Source organism: Bombyx mori, chromosome 20 (assembly GCF_030269925.1).
Source record: "Bombyx mori chromosome 20, ASM3026992v2".
NCBI lineage: Eukaryota > Metazoa > Arthropoda > Insecta > Lepidoptera > Bombycidae > Bombyx > Bombyx mori.
The window spans coordinates 3,843,388-3,865,049 of record NC_085126.1 but is presented as its reverse complement, the minus strand read 5'-3'; the positions used below and the strand labels follow the sequence as shown (position 1 = coordinate 3,865,049).

General features: G+C 41.9%; 2 protein-coding genes across 3 annotated transcripts in view; both read right to left on the bottom strand.

Annotated features, from left to right (window-relative positions):
• Positions 1 to 21,662, bottom strand: part of LOC101744064 (inactive dipeptidyl peptidase 10) — a 298,205-nt gene that overhangs the window by 16,145 nt on the left and 260,398 nt on the right. For both annotated transcript variants that reach the window (XM_038018151.2, XM_038018153.2), the window contains exons 7-12: positions 16,850 to 16,992; positions 15,783 to 15,925; positions 15,102 to 15,225; positions 3,741 to 3,976; positions 2,508 to 2,628; positions 293 to 428 (exon numbers count right to left, since the gene is read on the bottom strand). In XM_038018151.2, the coding sequence (XP_037874079.1) occupies positions 293 to 428; positions 2,508 to 2,628; positions 3,741 to 3,976; positions 15,102 to 15,225; positions 15,783 to 15,925; positions 16,850 to 16,992 (903 nt within the window). The remainder of the gene's footprint in view (positions 1 to 292; positions 429 to 2,507; positions 2,629 to 3,740; positions 3,977 to 15,101; positions 15,226 to 15,782; positions 15,926 to 16,849; positions 16,993 to 21,662) is intronic.
• Positions 18,828 to 20,978, bottom strand: LOC110386133 (microvitellogenin). Its single transcript, XM_021351535.3, has 2 exons — positions 20,210 to 20,978; positions 18,828 to 19,733 (listed from the first exon to the last, which is right to left on the bottom strand). Exons 1-2 carry the CDS (start codon positions 20,307 to 20,309, stop codon positions 18,934 to 18,936), a joined length of 900 nt encoding a protein of 299 aa, XP_021207210.1. The 5' UTR covers positions 20,310 to 20,978; the 3' UTR covers positions 18,828 to 18,933.

Below are 21,662 nucleotides of genomic sequence, written 5' to 3'. Positions count from 1 at the left end.
TAAATCAATAAATAAAACATTACACACACTACCATGTATTTGACGTAAAACATTACACACGCATATACATTGTTTATATTCTTTTGTATATTGTTAGTCTGTGGTCAAATTGAGGATAGATTTATATTGTTTATCTATAGTGTATGTAGCCTTGGAAAACTCTGTGATTATAGAAGTATAAGTCTTTGAAATTAGAACCATAATAATGCTCAAACTTATAATTTCAATTAATTATGGTCGAATTTCGACGACAGGGCGATCACTAGTTATTTTTAATAAACAATGAATATACCTGGATGTCGCCTTTTCTTCTTTTTAGTGGGCGAAGGTGAAGTGGTTGGCAGCTCTTCGTCCCAATCGTTGTCCCAATTACTTTCTCCTGATGACGCCAAATTACCGTAATACTCCAAACTTATTGACGGAGAAGGCTGTGAGAAACGTCATTTTTTTTAAAACTGTAATAAAATAAACTCTACATGTCCACAAGGATCTAAAGCTATATTTTTTCACTATGTAATTGATGCTAGAAATATTTACGTGAAAAAAAAACAATTACATTCGGTCCACGAAAACCAAATTTGTTTAAAAAACATATTAACTCTTCTTCTTCTTTGGCTCCATCTTATTCCACTAGGTGTGGTCGGTGCAGCGATTTTTTCTACTCCATTCTCTTCTATCAGCCGTCATCATTTAACATTCACTCCTTCTTCGGTCGACCTCTTCCGTCTTTACCTTGCACTACCATTTTCTCCTCTCTACACATCACATGTCCATACCACGCTAACCTAATAATAGATATTAACTCCGATCTAAAATCGACCCTAAAAAAATCAATAGAAGTAATGGTAATCTTTCTTGTTTCAGCTTTTTCTGGCAGAATTTGTGGCGATATTTAACTTATGGGACGCATTGCCGCCAAAACCTATATGTAGATTCCTCGAATATTTTACTCTCATAAAATTTTTTTTTTCTTGCTACCTGTTAGGGTTGGCTACAGTGAGATTCCAATTTTCAGCACGTACAATACTGACTTCAAATGTGAGTTATATTTCCATTTTCTTCAAACGAAGTTCGAAAGGCCCTTAATAACAGATAGTGAATACGCATTCCTGACATCATCGGATGTGAGAACAAATAAATCTACTGATACTTCTTATATATCCATTAAGTTTTTTTTTATTTTTAAATTTAGAAAGAGACTACAGTAGAAATGATACAAAACTACTTTCATTTCAATGTATTCCACGAAGCTATTTATTATGACAATTCGACTTTCAACTTTAACCCAAGAGCACACAGAGTGTATTTTCGAGTTTAAACTTAATACAGTTACCGCTTATTTCGTAGAACCTGAAATAATTGAAGAGTCGGTGTACACGTCTTGCCTATTTACAAACCGATAGTTTGAAATTGTTTTTCTCAAGTCAAAAGAATTTCAATCTTATAAAAATGTGGCTTGAATTAATTTTGGCGTGACTTTCTAAACCGGCTAAGAATACTATTGGGGCGAATATCTCGGACTATTTTTGTCGAAAAACACACTATATAGAAGATTTGGGCAAAATTCTTCTTGACTTATTGTGTGTCTTGCCGATGTCAATTGCAGAGCCCAAAGCGCAAGCACCAGCGAAGTTTAACGCATTTGATTCTTTCCAGATGATATCTTACCCAAAACAAAACTAGTAAATTTTGAAACATTACAGTTTTGAAGCATCCAACAAGCAACAAGGTCCTTGTATTGTATTGTCCTTGTACTGACTTCACGGCAGTACTATTTATTATATAGTAAAGTTATACTACACGGCAGGCGGCATTGTTGACATCCGTGAGGTGAGCCATAGCTCTATATTCGAAAGTAATATGCGGTACACAAAATACATAAATACATAGCGGAGGTAAGAAGCTCAAAGGCTATCGTCGTATAGAATATCCGGATTTTGAATTAATAACCGAGTTTAAGAAGTCGTCGTGGCCTAAAGGATAAGACGTCCGGTGCATTCGTATCGAGCGATGCACCGGTGTTCGAATCTCGCTGGCGGGTACCAATTTTTCTAATGAAATACGTACTCAACAAATGTTCACGATTGACTTCCACGGTGAAGGAATAACACCGTGCAATAAAAATCAAACCCGCAAAATTATAATTTGCGTAATTACTGGTGGTAGGACCTCTTGTGAGTCCGCACGGGTAGGTACCACCGCCCCGCCTATTTCTGCCGTGAAGCAGTAATGCGTTTCGGTTTGAAGGGTGGGGCAGCCGTTGTGACTATACTTAGATTAGATAGAATATACTTAGATACCTTAGAACTATATCTCAAGGTGTGTGGCGCATTTACGTTGTAGATATCTATGGGCTCCAGTAACCACTTAACACCAGGTGGGCTGTGAGCTCGTCCACACATCTAAGCAATAAAAATAAATAAAAAAAAGTTTATATTATACAAGATTCTTTGGTGCTAGTAAAAAAATAGCTTTTGCAAAAAACACTATTTTTTAAGTTAGCTTACCTGTGAATTGCAAGTGACGCAGTAAGGCAGTTTTTGCGGTGAGCCTGGTCTGGGCGCTTCAGACGATACCCTGTATAAATGCTGTTGCCCTGGTTTGCCTTCTGGTATGCCGAGGTAATATCTATTTTAGAACAATCTACGTCAATTTCATAAATACTACAATTCGTATGAAACAAGTCAAAATGTTGCGTAAAAACCTAAGGTCGAGTGATGTGGAATTAGTTTCGGTAACCTTTTATTATTTTTATTTTTAATGCTTAGATGGTTGGACGAGCTCACAGCCCACCTGGTGTTAAGTGGTTACTGGAGCCCATAGACATCTACAACGTAGACGCGCCACCCACCTTGAGATACAAGTTCTAAAGTCTCAGTATAGTTACAACGGCTGCCCCACCCTTCAAACCGAAACGCATTACTGCTTCACGGCATAAATAGGCGGGGCGGTGGTACCTATCCGCGCGGACTCACAAGTGGTCCTACCACCAGTAAAAACTCAAAAAGGTCCGAGTCGCATACCTACATACACATTAATATATTCTGATTAATAATAATCTAACAGGCTATAATCGTTAACTTGATCCGAGCTCACTTAAAGTTTTATTCCTTTTGTGGTATTTTGGATCGGAACTAGTTAACGAACGAAGATCGATCGATTTTTTAAAGGTCATAGTCGCACAGTATTTTTATTTTCCTAGTCGGATAGAAGAGCTCGGAGCACCCTTTAGTGATGTAACTTCCGAAGCTTACAGACTAAAAATAGTACCTTGGTCAGTTTGAAGTCTCAACTTGGAGCACAAGACATATTATGCATACACATTAAGCTACCGTTCAAATGAGAAGGACCTTTACACAGGGATAGGGATGATTTCACTGGTGACTTGTTATAATATTTTGGTTTTACATAATTTGTCATCTGCTAACTTTCGTTTTTGCTCAGGATGAAATATGATCAACGATCCATCAGATATTAAATACTTAGGAGCCAATGCTTAGGCTCCTGCAAGAACTTTTCACATCGGTAATGCAAATAATGTGTCCCATTTTGTGCTAAGACGCTATGTTCGAAAAGGCCAATACGTAATTATTAAAATAGCCAGGTGTTCAGTTTTTGAACGTAAAAATGTCAGCGAGCGACGTCCGCCATGACACCAAGCCCTCTTTCAAATCTAGCCGCCAAGAGTAACCAGTCCACGCTTAATTACCATAATGCAACACCAATCAAGCATCACTTACATGTGCTGGTTCGCATGATCCCACGCTAATAATTTCACGACGTCGAAGCTACCATGAGTCAGAGGTAACGCCCTTGGTCCGTGTGAATTGTGTTCAGTCCTCACGATGTGTCTGAAGAGACCAGCCGGGCCGTCTCTTACTGGGGCAAGCGTTACCAGTGCGCCTCCTCCTGCAGACCACAATGGCGCCGGTGCGGATTCGACCCAGCCTTCGTTGCTTGACGATATTCGGTATACCTATTTGGATTTGAAAATTGAGGACTGGATAAACAAATTTTTGTAATTAATACGCTTTTATTAGCTTCTGACGTATGTACGTTTGTAACGGAATCTTTGAACATGATTTTGACCCCCTTAAAAACGTCGGATTAACTCGAAATTTGGTATACTTATTAAGGACCGATGACAATTCAATATTAAAAAAATATATTGAAAAAATTGAAATTCAACTAAAAAATGAAAAATAAAATTAAATAATAGTTTAAAAAAACTAACAAAATACGCTTTTATAAAAAAATCTACTAAAAAATAGAAAATAAATTTTAATAAATTTGAATTAAAAATAGTGTAAGAAAAAAATATGATTTTATTGCAAAAAAGCGTGAGGTGCTTTTCAGGATATTATCAAAATAATCCTTCTACTCATATCTGTTCATAAAATATTTATAATTACTGATCGATCGATGCTCCCCACGATTTTTTTACAATAAAACATTTTTTCTTACACTATTTTTAATTCAAATTTATTAAAATTTCTGTTTTATTTTTTAATTGGATTTTCTATAAAAGCGTATTTTGTTAGTATTTTTAACCATTATTTATTTTAAATTTCATTTGCGTAGTCACTGTTAGAGCGTATTATAAGCTTATATGCCTAGCTATCATTGTTTTTCTTATTTCTAGAGTAAAGCCGTAATGTTTTATTACACTCAAGGTTAAGATCTCGGACTCATACGTTGTATGTAATTAAACAAATGTTTTTTTTAAATACCATATTATTACCGTATAGGCAGACGAACATACGGCCCACCTGATGGTGAGTGGGTACCGTCGCTTATGGATGTCAGCAATGCCAGGGGCAGAGCCAAGCCGCTGCCTAAATCGTCTTTATACTTTCGCTTTCAAACTGATTTTAAAAATACAGTGTAAATCAAAGTGCAGAGGTCTGCATATTCATGCACAGTTAGATTGCACATCCGCGTGTTCAATTAATTTCCGATTTGGACTTTCCGTTAGCGATTCAGTAGATTCTACTTTTGAAAACATGCTGAAGCGTGATTTTTTTTTATTTGATTTTCGAGAAGAGAATTCTAAAATACTTCGACGTTTGTTTTATTTTAATTCAGCTTTTTCTCGATCGACTAGTACTTTCTTTGCCGAATTTCCTACTCATGTTCCTAATTGTGGCGTGTTTAAGGCGTATACTTTTGCAGTGTATTTTTGCCTTCGGAAGTAGATAAGCATTTTGCCGGTCTGATGGTGAGATGTCCTCAGCAATACCAGGCAAATAACCAATACGCAGTCTGATTTAATCATTTATTAAATGATGACCGAGCTTTGCTCGGTTTTTTTTTAACGCCATCTTATTGTGTCTTTAAAGCGGTTAGTTGCCCTCAATTAAGAAAAATAGTATTATTATTCGCCAATAGATGTCGGGAAGAGTTGATTATTGAAAACAAGAAGAAAACAACATTTTCTGAAAATAAATCGTAGCTAGATCGATTTATCGCCCCCGAAATCACCTGTATAGTAAATTTTATGAAAATCGTTAGAGCCATTTCCGAGATTCAGATTATATTGTTACCGAATCCTGGCAACCCCCGACCGAGAGCCAGCGCTAAAACTATAAAAACGATCCCTCGCTGCACCTTTGCCTCTTTTTTGTGCGTGGCGTTCGTGTGTGCGGTTCTTGTTGAAACATGTTTGGTTCTTGTGTAATTTTAACAGTTTTCGTTAATTGTACACGACCCGGTCTGTATGGCTGTTTCCGAGTCGTGTAATAATGTTTTCTGCTGTCTGTTTGTGCGCTGGTAGAAGACGGCTGTTTCTTTCGATGGGTTTCGGCTTCTGTAGCGAGGTTTCACAGGTAACTGTCTGGTTCACTGGTAGCTGATTCACTGGTGGTTTTCTGATAACTGTACTATTGGAGAACTGCTGGTAACTGTTTCTGTCTTGCTGATGTTTCTTTGTCGGAGAGCTTCTGAGAACTGTTTCTGTCTTGATGATCTGCTGAGAACTGTTTGTTTCTTGATGTTTCTATGTCGGAGATTCGCTGAGAACTGTTTTTGCCTATAAATGGCCATCCTTTTATATATATTTCAGCACCCCATCTCGCGACGCGCTATCGACGCGCCACTTTTGGAGGGTCCCTTGATCTGTGTGTTACCGTAGTGAAAGCGCTCCACAAATCGTTCCTATTGGCCTATTTACAATCTCTGATCTGATACACTAACATATCGACTATAAAATAACTTAAGATTATACATTTTTGTTACGTAATTACTTATTAACTATATTAATTCTATTTGTTTGATAAAACTATTTAAAACCCTATTTCGTCCTGCACATTACTCCCGCCGTGCGAGTCCGTCGCATTCTTCTCGGTGCAGGATGGTCTTCTTCGATGGGCAGGATCAGTAGTTTTCGTACTGGTCTCCGTAGAACTCCACCCTTGGTTCTGATGTATACGGTGCGCCCCACGTTGTCGGGACCTGAATATGTCGCTATCACTTTTCCCTCGCATGCGTGTGTTTCGTGGCAGGCATTTCCACTTTTTACGGCGACGCTTCGGCCATGAAGCTCCCGCCGGTGCTGCAGCTGCTATATTTACTTCACCCATCGGTTCTGTAGTTTCTGACTCCGATTCCGTCGGCCAGGAGTTCTCTCGTTGGCGTAGGAATTCTGTCCATCTGAACCATCTATGTTCATTTTGGTACGACATTGGGACGTCTCGGGTCACGTCGTCGGCTAAGTTATGCTTCGTGGGTAACCATCGCCTCCCGTTTACTGTTGAACTGTCTTCTATAGCTGTCAGGCGTTGGGTGACGTATGGTTTGTACGAGCGTGATCCCGTTCTTATCCATGTTAATACTGTCTTACTGTCGGTCCAGAAGGTCTTCGAATCCGGCTTTCTGTCGTGTTCCGCTATTACAGCTTCAGCGAGGCGTGCTCCGAGAGTGGCGGCTTGTAGTTCCAGTCTCGGTATAGAAGTGAGTTTCAGGGGCGCTACCTTTGCTTTGCTCATAATCAGTGACACGTCGATTCTATTATTCGGACTTATCGTTCGCCAGTATAGTGCTGCAGCGTAGGCGGATTCACTTGCGTCGGTGAAGACGTGTAGCTGTAATGTGGTCGTGTCGCTGTAGTTTAAGTAACATCTTGGGATGGCTATATTGTGCAGGTTCCTCAGCTGCTTCACCCAGGCCTGCCAGTGTGTCGACAGGTCGTTATCTATTTCATCGTCCCATGATGTTCCTCGCCGCCACACTTCTTGCAGAAGTTGTTTTGCTCTATTTGTGACTGGGGACACGAAGCCTAGCGGATCGAATAACGACATTACGACTTTTAGTGCTTGTCTCTTGGTCGGCGTCGTGCCTTCGACGAGCGGTGGAGGTATTCTTGTCAGATTGAGGTCGAAGGTAAGCACGTCCTTTTCTGTTTTCCATATGAGCCCGAGTACTCGTTCAGTTTTTTCTTCAGGCTTGTACAGTTCCACTTGATTTCCATTTTCGTTTTCACCAAGGGTTTCAAGTAGGCTCGGCGAGTTTGACTTCCACTGTTTTAATTCAAAATGAGCTTTTTCGTGTATTCGACGAACGTCTGTTGTTATGCGTACTGCATCTTTTAAAGTTTTAAAGCTGTCCAAGTAGTCGTCTACGTAGTGTTTGTTCTGTATTGCGGCTGCCGCCTCCGGGTGCGTGGCTTCATGTTTCTGGGCGTTCAAGTTCTTTACATATATTGCTGTGGAAGGAGAACTTGACGCACCAAAGATCAACGAGGTCATTCTGTATTCTTCTGGGGGCTTGTCATCTCGGCGATCTTTGCGCCAGAGATAGCGGAGCGCGTCTCTGTCTTCATGTCTCAATTTCACTTGCATGAACATCTCCTTTATGTCTGCTGTTACTGCTATATTATGCTGTCTAAATCGCATTATCACTCCTGGTAGTGATTGGAGTAGGTCCGGTGCCTTAAGCAGCATATCATTTAAAGCTACCCCTCTTGTTCTGGCGGCGGCGTCGTGGACGACTCGGAGTTTTTCCGGCTTCAGGGGGTTCACAACGGCGAAGTGAGGTAGATACCACGTTCTGTTCTCTGTTTTTGTTTTTGGGGCGGGCTCGGCGTAGCCTTTCGCGACGAGTGCTTCCATCTGTTCTGTGTATTTCTGTTTCAGTTCCGGATTACGATCGAGTTTGTTTTCTATATTTATCAGTCGCTTTAACGAGTTATTGTAGTTGTCTGGTAGACTGACATTATCTGTTTTCCAGAGCAGAGCAGTTTCGTATCTTCCATCTGTTGTGTGGACTGTATTGCTGTTGAGGATGCGAAGCGCCTGTTCCTCTGGGTCTGTTTTTGGTCTTCTTGGTGTGATGCATAGCGCATCCATAGCGAAACACTGTTTTACCAGATTTTCTATTTTATCATCTTCCTGGGTTTCGCTAGCATGATTTATGTAGTTTATGTGGTGGCCTAGGGTACGAGTGCGACCTCCATGCAGTACCCAGCCTAGAGGTGTCAGTGACGCTATTGGCTGATTCCTATTGCCTCGTCTAACTTTCGAAGCTAGTAACATGTGCCAGTTGTCTTGGCCAATCAGTATTCCAGGTTTCGCGTTCTCGTACGTGATGATGTCACTGATGTCTCGTAGGTGCGAATACTCATCTATCTGTTCCTTTGGTATTTTTTGTGCTGTTACTTGTAGGTCGTTAACTGTTCTCGCTTGTATTATTTCTTTTCGACTGTTGAGGCCTCTGAGCGTGAGGTTGACTCTTCTTGACCTTGTTTCCGTTGATTTTATATTGTTGATCGCCTGTATGTGTAACGGATCGATTGGTCCTGTTATTCCAGTCTTCTTGCAGATGATTTCGTCTATGAGTGTCACCGTTGATCCATCGTCGAGCAGCGCGTATGTATCAACTGTGCTTATTGGTCCTTCTACTTGGACTGGGATTATTTTCAAATAGGACTGTTTCTGTTTTCCGGTCCAAGCGGAATTAATGTTCTCTGTTGTTTCCTTGTCACTGTTGTCTGTTTTTTCAATTTTTCTGTCGAAATGTAGCATCTTGTTGTGAGTATATTTGCAATCATTGATGCCACACGTCTTCGGTTTACAGTGGTGGGTTTTATTTCTATACTTGAGACATCGGAAACACAGGTGTTTATTCTTAGCGATGTCCCATCTTGTGTTTGAGTCTGCCTTCTTGAATATGTAGCAGTCTGTTGTGGTGTGTTCAGTGTTGCTACATACCGGACATTTAGCTCGTGATGGCTTCTCACTGACTATGTGCATGTTTTGTGTGCGTCTGTTATGTTGTGCGGGCTGCGAGTAGTGCCCCACCTGTTCAGGCTGTGCATAAGGGCTGCACAGTTCGGCTTCTCTTTTCATGAATTTTTCAAATTTAATCAGATCCGGATCCTCCTTCGGTTGTATCGCGGTGAAGTCGTAGTATCGGTAACGTAGTGTTGGTGTGAGTTTTTCTAACATTGTTTTGGTAGTTTCCGGATTATATAAGTAATGTGTGCAATTTAATGCACGAAGCGTAGCTACGGCGTTGGTCACCTTACTGGAGAATATACAAATGTCTCTTGGTGTTTCTGTTAGTCTTGGCAGAGCTCGTAGCGTGTCTAACTCCGTTATGGCTATTGTTTCCGGTCTTCCGAATCGCGCTTCTAGACTTCTTATGACGTCGGACGGATCAGCGTTCGTTGTAAGTAATCCGTCAACGGCTTCCTTTGCCCTTCCTTTCAGGTTCCTTCTGAGTCTGTTTATATTTTCTGTTTTTGTAAATGAATTCATCGTCTCGTGATAGGCTGCACGAAAGGATAGCCAGTCTTGGTGATTTCCATTAAAGAATGGCAATTCTGTGTATCTTGGTTCGCGGGCGGCTTTGACGGCGAGTGTTATTGCTGCGGTTAGATCTGAGAAGTCTTGTTTGTCGCAGGCTCCCGCCGGTGTTTCCTTATGTCGGTCGTGATTTTCCGTTTTTGTGGGTTGGGTTTCCAACCACGTGCCCACTCTTTCGTCGAGTTCTGACTTACTGTATTCTGATTCGCTGTTTTCGTCATCAGATCCAGCTTCGAGCGTGGCCAATCGGGCGGCTGCTAACTCCACCTGTAGGCGGGCGAGCTCTTCTCTAGCTTTGGCTATCTTCTGTTCTTTTCTGTTTCGCGACCGGTCAGTTTTGACTGTACCGGCGCGCTGTTTTGTTGGCACGTCATTCTGTTTGGCTATATACTGTTTGACGGCCTCTGTTTTTGAGTTCCCAGGTTTCTCTGCGACTTTCATCGTGGCTTCCATGTTGGCTGTTGCGCACGATGATTCTGTTGTGGGGGCTACCAGACTCATGACGGTATTCGCGGTTGTTTCTGTCCACATGCTCTGTGTTGTAGCTGTGGTTTCTGAGGGCGGCGACTGTTCAGTTTCGATCCGTCCTCTTCCTGTTGACCGCGTTATCGGCATTGTTCCAATTTCCTTTTTTCAAAGTGAATCTTCTACCCGGCTCGAAAGAACAATGAAATGTGTCCTCTATCCGGCTCGAATGGACCATGAAATGTACACGACCCGGTCTGTATGGCTGTTTCCGAGTCGTGTAATAATGGTTTTTTGCTGTCTGTTTGTGCGCTGGTAGAAGACGGCTGTTTCTTTCGATGGGTTTCGGCTTCTGTAGCGAGGTTTCACAGGTAACTGTCTGGTTCACTGGTAGCTGATTCACTGGTGGTTTTCTGATAACTGTACTATTGGAGAACTGCTGGTAACTGTTTCTGTCTTGCTGATGTTTCTTTGTCGGAGAGCTTCTGAGAACTGTTTCTGTCTTGATGATCTGCTGAGAACTGTTTGTTTCTTGATGTTTCTATGTCGGAGATTCGCTGAGAACTGTTTTTGCCTATAAATGGCCATCCTTTTATATATATTTCAGCACCCCATCTCGCGACGCGCTATCGACGCGCCACTTTTGGAGGGTCCCTTGATCTGTGTGTTACCGTAGTGAAAGCGCTCCACAAATCGTTCCTATTGGCCTATTTACAATCTCTGATCTGATACACTAACATATCGACTATAAAATAACTTAAGATTATACATTTTTGTTACGTAATTACTTATTAACTATATTAATTCTATTTGTTTGATAAAACTATTTAAAACCCTATTTCGTCCTGCACATTAATAGTAAATTGAAATCATTTTGTTAGACGTTTTGTTAATTCAGTGAAATATAATTAGGCCAGTTCTGTGTTATTTATTTCTTTTTGTTAACTACCTCACTTCTGGTCGATAATATCAGAATTGGGATAAAACCACGTGCTTTTGAAAAGTGACGGGACGTCGATGTAGAAAATACAGGCGCGATCATTCTCATCGACGCTGTCATGACCGCTCGAATTCTAGATTTAGGAGTTTGTTGCATTAATCATCGTCGCGATCGTGTTGTGTGTAGGAAGAGCAAGACACCTACGCCGCAGGATGTCTCCTGGCATAGTTCCGTGGAACCGTTGTTTAGAACATAATTATACTCGTGAGATCGTGAGATTAATGACCACTTTACCGGTACCGTCTAATCGCAATACGCTGTCGCACTCTTGTACCGAACGTCACGCGCAGTTATTTTTGCCACCAGCAGCAACGATTTCCGTCGAAGGGGCTGACGCATGTGCACCTGAGTACCCTGGAACAGCGTCATGCAAATCGGCGGGTGTGTGTAGCAGTGCTGGTCAGCAGATGGACGGCGTGACGAACAGGATTATTGGAGCATTGCAGGTGCTATCTAAACTTTGACAATGGAGGCGCCTTCTGTCTGATTTGTTTACAGACGCAGGGCGTTGTCGCCGACGTGTGAGGTCAGTAGCGAGTCGGCGCCGTGCTCCAGCAGGAGAGCGCAGAACCGTGCAGACTGCACGTGTTGCTCGCGTGCCGCTGGCTGCGCGCGCTCGCCTACTTCTGGCGTGCAGACTGCGCGCACTGCTCGCGTGCCGCTACCTGCGCGCGCTCACCTGCTTCAGACGTGAATACTGCGCGTACTGCTCGCGTGCCGCTGGCTGCGCGCACTGCTCGCGTGCCGCTGGCTGCGCGCACTGCTCGCGTGCCGCTGGCTGCGCGCACTGCTCGCGAGCCGCTGGCTGCGCGCGCTCATCTACTTCTGGCGCGCATACTGCGCACACTGCTCGCGTGCCGCTGGCTGCGCGCACCGCTCGCGTGCCGCTGGCTGCGCGCACTGCCCGCGTGCCGCTGGCTGGCCGCACTGCTCGCGTGCCGCTGGCTGCGCGCGTTCATCTACTTCTGGCGCGCACTGCTCGCGTACCGCTGGCTGGCCGCACTGCTCGCGTGCCGCTGGCTGCGCGCGCTCATCTACTTCTGGCGCGCACTGCTTGCCTACCGCTGGCTGCGCGCACCGCTCGCGTGCCGCTGGCTGCGCGCACTGCTCGCGTGCCGCTGGCTGGCCGCACTGCTCGCGTGCCGCTGGCTGCGCGCGCTCATCTACTTCTGGCGCGCACTGCTCGCGTACCGCTGGCTGGCCGCACTGCTCGCGTGCCGCTGGCTGCGCGCGCTCATCTACTTCTGGCGCGCACTGCTTGCCTACCGCTGGCTGCGCGCACTGCTCGCGTGCCGCTGGCTGCGCGCGCTCATCTACTTCTGGCGCGCACTGCTTGCCTACCGCTGGCTGCGCGCACTGCTCGCGTGCCGCTGGCTGCGCGCGCTCATCTACTTCTGGCGCGCATACTGCGCGCACTGCTCGCGTACCGCTGGCTGCGCGCACTGCTCGCGTGCCGCTGGCTGCGCGCGCTCATCTACTTCTGGCGCGCACTGCTCGCGTACCGCTGGCTGGCCGCACTGCTCGCGTGCCGCTGGCTGCGCGCGCTCATCTACTTCTGGCGCGCACTGCTTGCCTACCGCTGGCTGCGCGCACTGCTCGCGTGCCGCTGGCTGCGCGCGCTCATCTACTTCTGGCGCGCACTGCTTGCCTACCGCTGGCTGCGCGCACTGCTCGCGTGCCGCTGGCTGCGCGCGCTCATCTACTTCTGGCGCGCATACTGCGCGCACTGCTCGCGTACCGCTGGCTGCGCGCACTGCTCGCGTGCCGCTGGCTGCGCGCGCTCATCTACTTCTGGCGCGCACTGCTCGCGTACCGCTGGCTGGCCGCACTGCTCGCGTGCCGCTGGCTGCGCGCGCTCATCTACTTCTGGCGCGCACTGCTTGCCTACCGCTGGCTGCGCGCACTGCTCGCGTGCCGCTGGCTGCGCGCGCTCATCTACTTCTGACGTGCATACTGCACGTGTTGCTCGCATGCCGCCGACTGCACGGTGCTGTACGACTGGCAGTGACGCAGAGGGCGATGTCGCTTAGTCTGCGGCCTGCTGCTGCGGACTACCCAACGGATTATCTATCAGGACGGTCGAGCGGGACGCCCGCCACACGTGGTGCAGCCTCGCATCGTGGGAGCAGACTGGAGCTGGGACGGCTGCCCTGCTTCCACATCATCCTTACGGGTGGACCCCGGTGACATGCAGTCTTTTCTTCGAAATTAATATGTGAAGGTCGAGGTGGGCACTTCGGTGCTTTACTTCCCATTTTTGAGGTTGAGGTGGGCACGACGGTGCTTTACTTCCCATTTTTGAGGTTGAGGTGGGCACGACGGTGCTTTACTTCCCGTTTATTTTTTTGAGCAGTATGGTAGATGCGGATTCGGCCGGATCTTGCGTCCCAGCTGTTTAGCTGTGTTGTGTCGGTAATGTTCAGTATCTGTATCGGTGAATATTGCCGACAACAGCGCGCTACTGTTTCAGACGTTTCCGGTACGGGCTAACTCAGTAAAGGAATCGTGCAGGTGTCTCAAATTGCGCAGTTTGGGACAGTTGTGCGATATCCATTCTTCTCACTTCAAATGTTTATCTTTGGCTCGTCCTCGCTGCAGATGTAAGAGTGCACGCTTGCGTCTGTAGTAGGGATTCTAAATTTTAGAAAGTTTTAGAGCATTAAGGTCTGGGTGTATTTTTTTTTGTTACGTTACAGAGGGTGACCTTGTTGATGCAAGCTCTGACGTAGCTGGAAGAGATATGCTTCTGCTGAGAGATGAAGCGGTCGAGGACGCCTCGCCATCAGGAACGGCCGTGTTACCGAATCCTGGCAACCCCCGACCGAGAGCCAGCGCTAAAACTATAAAAACGATCCCTCGCTGCGCCTTTGCCTCTTTTTTGTGCGTGGCGTTCGTGTGTGCGGTTCTTGTTGAAACATGTTTGGTTCTTGTGTAATTTTAACAGTTTTCGTTAATAGTAAATTGAAATCATTTTGTTAGACGTTTTGTTAATTCAGTGAAATATAATTAGGCCAGTTCTGTGTTATTTATTTCTTTTTGTTAACTACCTCACTTCTGGTCGATAATAATATATTATATATTATATATATATTAATATACAAGAATTGCTCGTTTAAATGTATAAGATTTAAATTTAATCATTTATTTAAAGATAATTAATAAATTTGTAATGTGCTAAAAACATTACACGGCTACAGAAAGTCAAACGTTTTGATTAAAGTAGCAATATTCGTAATGTTTCGCGTTATTGAAACAGAAAAACATTTTTTTTCCGGGTTTTGGTCCCAACCTCATAGGCGGCGTATGTGGGATTTGACGTTCTGCAAATGTTGGGAACAGACCGCAGATCTGAGGATGTTTTTAGGGCCCTACCAAACAGATGAAGGCCTGTAATTCATTTTTATTTGAGTTGATCAGCAGGCCACTTATCAGCCGTTACCAATACCCGGATCCGAATCCCACAACTATCGCAACAGATACAAACAGGGTGTAGAAGTACGATGATACCGAGAAATTTTGTAATTTCTAGTACAACCTGATAGGCTTTTACCATTGAGATTGCATCTCTCCCTCCAATTTTACTGTCTGTTACAAACCTTGGTTTTTTAGGGCTATGCGATCTCCCTTCATTACAATTTTTACAAGATTCTTGACATACTCCGAGCAGAAATACATCTCCAATGCCAAACGTCTCTCTTAGCTTTCAGAAGTCTCTTTTCGGCGATCGGCCGTATGAGTTAAAATGACACTTTCATCCCATAGTCCTAGAGGTGGCAACGTGGCTATTCAAACAAACACCACTTAATAAGAATATATTAATGGGTGAGCTACTTTACCTCTTGACAGAACCACATCGGGATCTTGCAAACTGATACGACAGACAGATTCTGGACCCTCGTGAGCCAAACAACGCATACCTCAGTCAACGACACCCATTGCGCGCTTGTGAAGTAGTAATCTCTGTAAGATAAATGGTAAGATAAAAGAAAGAAAAGATAAATATAGATTCGTCATGTAAAACCAGAAAATCAGTTTGTTTTAAACTAAAACCAGATTTTTAATAAATCTGTACCTAAAACTTGTGTTCGTAAATGCTAGGAGTTCGAAGACCTTTCACATTTTTATGCTTTCGAGTTTTATTTATAGATAGCTAGTACCACTTGCTATTGCCTCGTGATCAATGTCCAAATTATTTTATTCATTTTGCCATGAGGTCATTTCAACCATCATCAACCTTATGGCTGATGAGCTCATCTGTCCGTTCACTACAAATAGTATTTATTTCCTATCAACCGTTGCTTTAATTCTTAAATTGGGTTCCGTCGTCTTTCTAAATGGTGAACTTTTAGGGATCAATTTTTTTCAATTATTAGTCAGAATAATAAAAAAATGTATAGAATTGGTTGTGCATCTAAAACTACTGTTATCACTGAGCGATACTTAGGTAGATAGTAATCTGGCAGCAGTGCAAATAAAAAAGATAAAGATTCCGATATGGAAACATAGCTAATACATACCCTTGTTCTAGTATAACTTTGGGTGGCGTCAAATGTCTGGTCCTTATATGTTTAGGGTCTGCGATATCCGCCACTGTTAAAGTAAATGTTGGGTTGTTGGTACCCGGCTTCGGGTATCTCACGCTCTTAATTTCTGGATATGTCTGTGAAAATATTGAAATCTACAGTTTTCTATGTACCGTGCGTTCTGTTTTGAAGAGTAGCAGTCCCAACGAATTTGAAACTTATATCTAATGTCATAAATACTGCAATGACCTCCAAGATCGGTGTTTTTATGAAACGTCCACCCTCTTTAGTCAATTTATAAAATCTTCTCATCACTACATCAACATAAAGCAATTGTATTTCTATCACTGGACATTACACATATATTTCTACTTTTTTTATTCTAAAATTTTGTTGTAACGAAACGATTTTAATCATAATTTAAAGCATTTCAATTGGTTTCATTGCATTTCACGTTTACGAAGTTCAGATCTCATTACCCATTGCAGTGAAAGTTCCAGAATATACTCCAAACACGAAGTAGATACTAAAAACTTTGTGGTGGATATTGATATAAAAAACCGTGAAGTAAACTTTAAAGTAAGCTTTTAGATTAATTACCAAAACGAAAATCTAATTCAATCGAAAGAAGGATCTTTCATGGAATAGAGAAAATCCGCCCAAAATCTGAATAACGTTAACGAGCATATTAGATTTAAATACCATAAAAATACAAGACGTTGGAAAATTACAAGCCAAACAAAAACACCGATTTGTAGTCGTAACTTTAAATTTGTTTACTGTTGGCAGGACCTCTTTTGGGTCCGCACGGGCAGGTACCACCACCCTGCTGCCTATTTCTGCCGTGACGCAGTAATGCGTTTCGGTTTGAAGGGTGGGGCAGTCGTTGTTACTATACTTGAGACCTTAGAACTTATATCTCAAGCTGGGTGGCGCATTTACGTTGTAGATGTCTATGGGCTCCAGTAACCACTTAACCCCAGGGGCTGTGAGATCGTCCACCTATTTAAGCAATAAAAAAAAATCATTTGCCCTGTTGAGTCAACACTACAAAGATGTACCTTTTCAGGGTCATCCGTGTCCAGCGCGGCGCCGTACCAGGGGAACTTCTGCTCATGAACGAGGCTGTCGTTGAAGGTTGCATACAATACCATGTGGCCATCAGCAGACATCCACAGTGCTGTTCGACTGTCCAAAATTTCTTCTGAAACAATAATTTTCACTTTGTAAAAATCATGTTTACTGGTGGTAGGACCTCTTGTGAGTCCGCACGGGTAGGTACCACTACCCTGCCTATTTCTGCCGTGAAGCAATAATGCGTTTCGGTTTGAAGGGTGGGGCAGCCGTTGTAACTATACTTGAGACCTTAGAACTTATACCATACAAAGTAGGTATCGCATTTACGCTGTAGACGTCTAGGGGCTCCAGTAACCACTTAACACCAGCTTGTCTGTGAGCTCGTCCACCCATCTAGGCAATAAATAAATAAAACTTTATAAAAGTCTTATATTTATGTTATTAATCGATAGTTCAATAATATTTTTCGTGTGAACTCCGGTGCATGACAGGAGTTTACTGTCCAATCAAATTTTCGTAAATGGGGATTGTCAATTGAAATCGATTATTGCTTTACAATATGATCGTCTTTTTGGTCCAGTGGTCAAAGATTATTGCACTGACTCGTCGGTATCCGAATCTTTGTAGAACAGGTATCCGAGATTTACATGTTCTTGTCTGGTAATGTGTGCTATAAGCACTTGTATTAAGTACAAATGTTGGGGCCGTTTAATTCAGAAAAAATACTTCAACAGACCAACTAGTTTATATCAACTAGTGGGCATTAAGCTAAGAAGGTAATGTAAAAGACTGTTTTTTTCATGAAAGTTTTAGTGTATTTTTGAGTAAAAAAAGTACACAATAAAGTATAATGTAATTCGTTTATTAAATCAAATGCACATTGTCGAGCCAAATGGACGTTAAGAGTTTAGTTGCATGCGTTTCGCCGACTTTAAATTTCGTTTCAATAAAACGTTTTCACTATATGATAATATTATTAAGATAAGATTATTAAATAAAATAAGCTAGTGATATATTCTAGTGATATATGATGATATATTCAGATTCAGCTAGTGATAGATAAAACTCTCTTATTTATTTTATGTGAATATAAGCAAATAGCTGTATTCGAAGATTACTTTTGGAATGATGATGCACTTAATAATTTAAAGTTGCTATAAGGAGCAGTGGGTGTCCTTTATACTTAGCTTGGATCCAAAACCCTAAGAATGCGAGGTCTACTCACTTGTTTAATTTATTGTTCTTAAAAGGTTTTTTGAAGTGAAGCTTCGTTAGGTGCGTGGAGATTAAAATTTAACTCGCGAAAGATTCGTTATGGTTAGAGAAAAAAGAAGGAAAGAACGACAAGAAAGAACAGAGAGAAAAGAAAGAAATTTAGGAAGAGCGAGAGTGAGAGAATAGACAGAGCGTCTCGCGAACCACTCGACCATGGAGAGGGACAATGGGAAAGGACAAAGCGAACTAGGTCGTTTTTCTTTTACACAGCACTCCTTATTACAAGAGAAGTTTGATTTAAAAATGAAAAATGAAGAAAACCACAATACGTGTCATTGTACAATAGGCCTTATCACCAATAATACAGCTAAATGAAGAAAACCACAATCGTGTCATTGTACAATAGGCCTTATCACCAATAATATGGCTAAATTCTGGTGTTTGCAAACGAATAACCATATTATGTTTTAGTTTTGATTTGTCTATTTTAGACGAAAGTCAGAATTGTTATCTTGATTCTGTGAGACCGGATGATAAAAGATGACGAATTTCATGGATGGGGATTTAACCTAACTTACTAATCGAATGCAGTAGATCGGTGAGATACACGAAATTGTCCAATAATTTATTAACAATTATTACAGATTAGCGGTCATTATAAAATATAACCATAAATGAGTGATGCCGTAAGCATGTATCCAATATCATCGAAAATGAAATGATTTGTGGAATTTTTAAAATCAAAGGTTTTGGTTATATATTTTATTTTTGTATACAATTATTTATGAACTGATTACTATTTTGATACAAACAATTACTCTTTTATTTTATTTTACAAATATTTTATTTAATTTTACAAAGGAGTAATGAAGAATCCGAAGAGTTCTGGAGAACCGGAAACATCTCCATTGTGTCCATACAAACGTCGGTCACCCATGTTGTCGACTACTCGACCGAGCTTCAGAACCTGGTTGAATTCGCGGTTGTAAATGAGGAAAAGAAGGTCGTCTTCGTACTTGGCAGGCTGTAGGTACCACTGGTGTCTGAAGGTGTTAGCCACGTCGGCACCGTAAGCGATGTGGTCGCCAGCTTCGTCAGCATCAGTACCCAGTTTCAAGAATTGGTTACGGGCAACGCTAACGATCTTGAAGTAAACCTTGTTGTTTTCCCACAAGTGGACAAACCTCCAGCCGACGTTGTCAGTGGTTTTTTCGTTCGCGTCACCAAATGCAGATCTGTCATTTTGGTGATCCACCTCAGTGCTGAGTTTAATGGCGAGATTGTCCCTCTTGTTGATGATCTTGACATGATTCTCGGCAAAGATCAGTCTGAATTGCATAGGGAAGTGTTGTTTGACGACATCCTTTCCTTCACCGTTCCATAGTTTATAGGCATAGTCGAAGATGTTTCGCTTTTTATCTCTAATGAGCCTGGCAATGACATCTTCGATGATGGCTCCTTTTGATAGTAGGTTGAGCGCCAAAGTTTGGACCACAGCTTTGTCAATGTCACCGGTGATGACACTGCTATATAGGTTATCCGCTTCGATTTTATCCGGTGCGGATAAAATATCGACATCCACGTCGAGGAGACCACCGCCGGCAGCCAGCACGCACATCGGTATAACCAACAAGAACTTCATATTTATAGCACCTGCAATGCACCCAACACATACTTAGTATTAATTTGTCCATTACAGCACAAATATGTGTCTTAAATATGTAGTTTTAGTATGTCTAAGGAAATATGAATTTAAGGATGTCGCATTTCATTGTATTCATTCATTCAAGCATTCATTGGATTTCTGAAAGAAAAACTATTGTGCTCTTAACAATTATAGGAAAATAGAAGTTTATAGAATACCATTGTTCCAAGTTGATGTTTATGAAAGGAGCAATTAGAATGGAATCGAAACTTTGGGGTCTTAACTTTAAAATTTGGTAGACTAGACTAAAGTTAAGGTATCGAAATTAATGTCGAGAAAAATTTATACTAAAACTTACATATAGATTAAGAAAGCCCCTTGTGATTATGCTGGGAATTTTACAAAATGTTATACGGAATGAAAGAAATTCTCGCATGGCTGGGCCCAAGCTGGTCTTAAACAAATATATTGACAAGATACTTACCAAGACAGGCCACGTTAAGATCTGCGATGTTTCTAGAAGTCGACTTATCTTTTATAAGTACCATTTTAAGCGTCATGCGCCAGATTAGTCTATCGTGCATTTATCAAAGGGGTAGGTCAAATGTCGCTAATATTGCACTATAATAATATGAAGTAACAGATGCGCTGCACATTTATCAATGAGGCATAAGTCAAGGTCTCTCTTTAACGTCACGATTGGTGCTATATTAAAATCGGAGGGTCTTAATAAAATTCTTCCGATATATCCGGTATAGCTCCGATAAGCGACTTAACTATTTCCCTTAATCATTTCAGATATCTTCTTCCAAAATTCTTCCTGCTCCAAACCTCTACTCATTACTCAAAATCGGTGGCGGTAACTTTATTAATTTAGAAAGAGTATAAGATACTTCATAGCTAAACATACACACATCGATATCATTAAACGCAAATTGTGTTTCTTTAAACAGGAAAAGGAAACTTATATGAGTCGACTATTATCAAAGCCGGCAATGTGACTTTTGTACAATTATTGTTAAATCAGAAAAACGAATTATTGACTTTGTATTCCATTGGCAGTCACAAAACTCTTCGGAACGACATCTTAGATAAATAACAGGTTAAGTATTAACCTTTATTTAATGCAGGTTTTGAACCGTATTCTTTGAAGGAGACGATTATATTCAAATCAATCTGTATTGACATATCAATAATATTTTTTTGTCCATATGCACAGATTGCCACCTTTGATAATAGACGACTCATATATAATATAGATTTATTTTACGGAGCTCGTGTAAGTTATTTTTGATTGGTATAAATGACTTTCTGCTTTACTGTCTCATGTTACTGCTATAATTCACCTCAGCCCATAGCCGGATCATTCGATCAGGGATAACTCTACGTTACATGGACTGCTCACTACAGTCATTTTGGTGTAATTAAGTTTCTTTTTTATTGCTTAGGTGGGTGGACTAGCTAACGGCCCACCTAGTTTTATGTGGTTACCAGAGCCCATAGACATCTACAACGTAAATGCCGCCACCTACTTTGAAATATAATATAAGTTCTAAGGGGTCAGTATAGTTACAACGGCTGCCCCACCCTTCAAACTTACTTTAAACAGGCCACTAAGTATTAATTTAACGAACTTATAGGTTTTTGAAATTTTTGATTTTGGATGACATTATTAATTGATGAAAAGGAAAAGCTCTTAGCATTTATTTATATCCTTGCGGGTGAATCTCTCAAATTTGTGGTAATAACGAATGAGATTCTGTTTTATTTAAAGTCTAGTTATGACCAGCTTTCCACACCAGTGTTATTTTTAATTTAATTCATTTCTTATCAGCGTTATTTTCAAGTAGGTAATAAAAAAAAATGCGATTGTTTTCTCATTTGGAAGTTTCAGTTAAGCTCAGGTAACACTGATAAATTCATTCACTGATAAAATC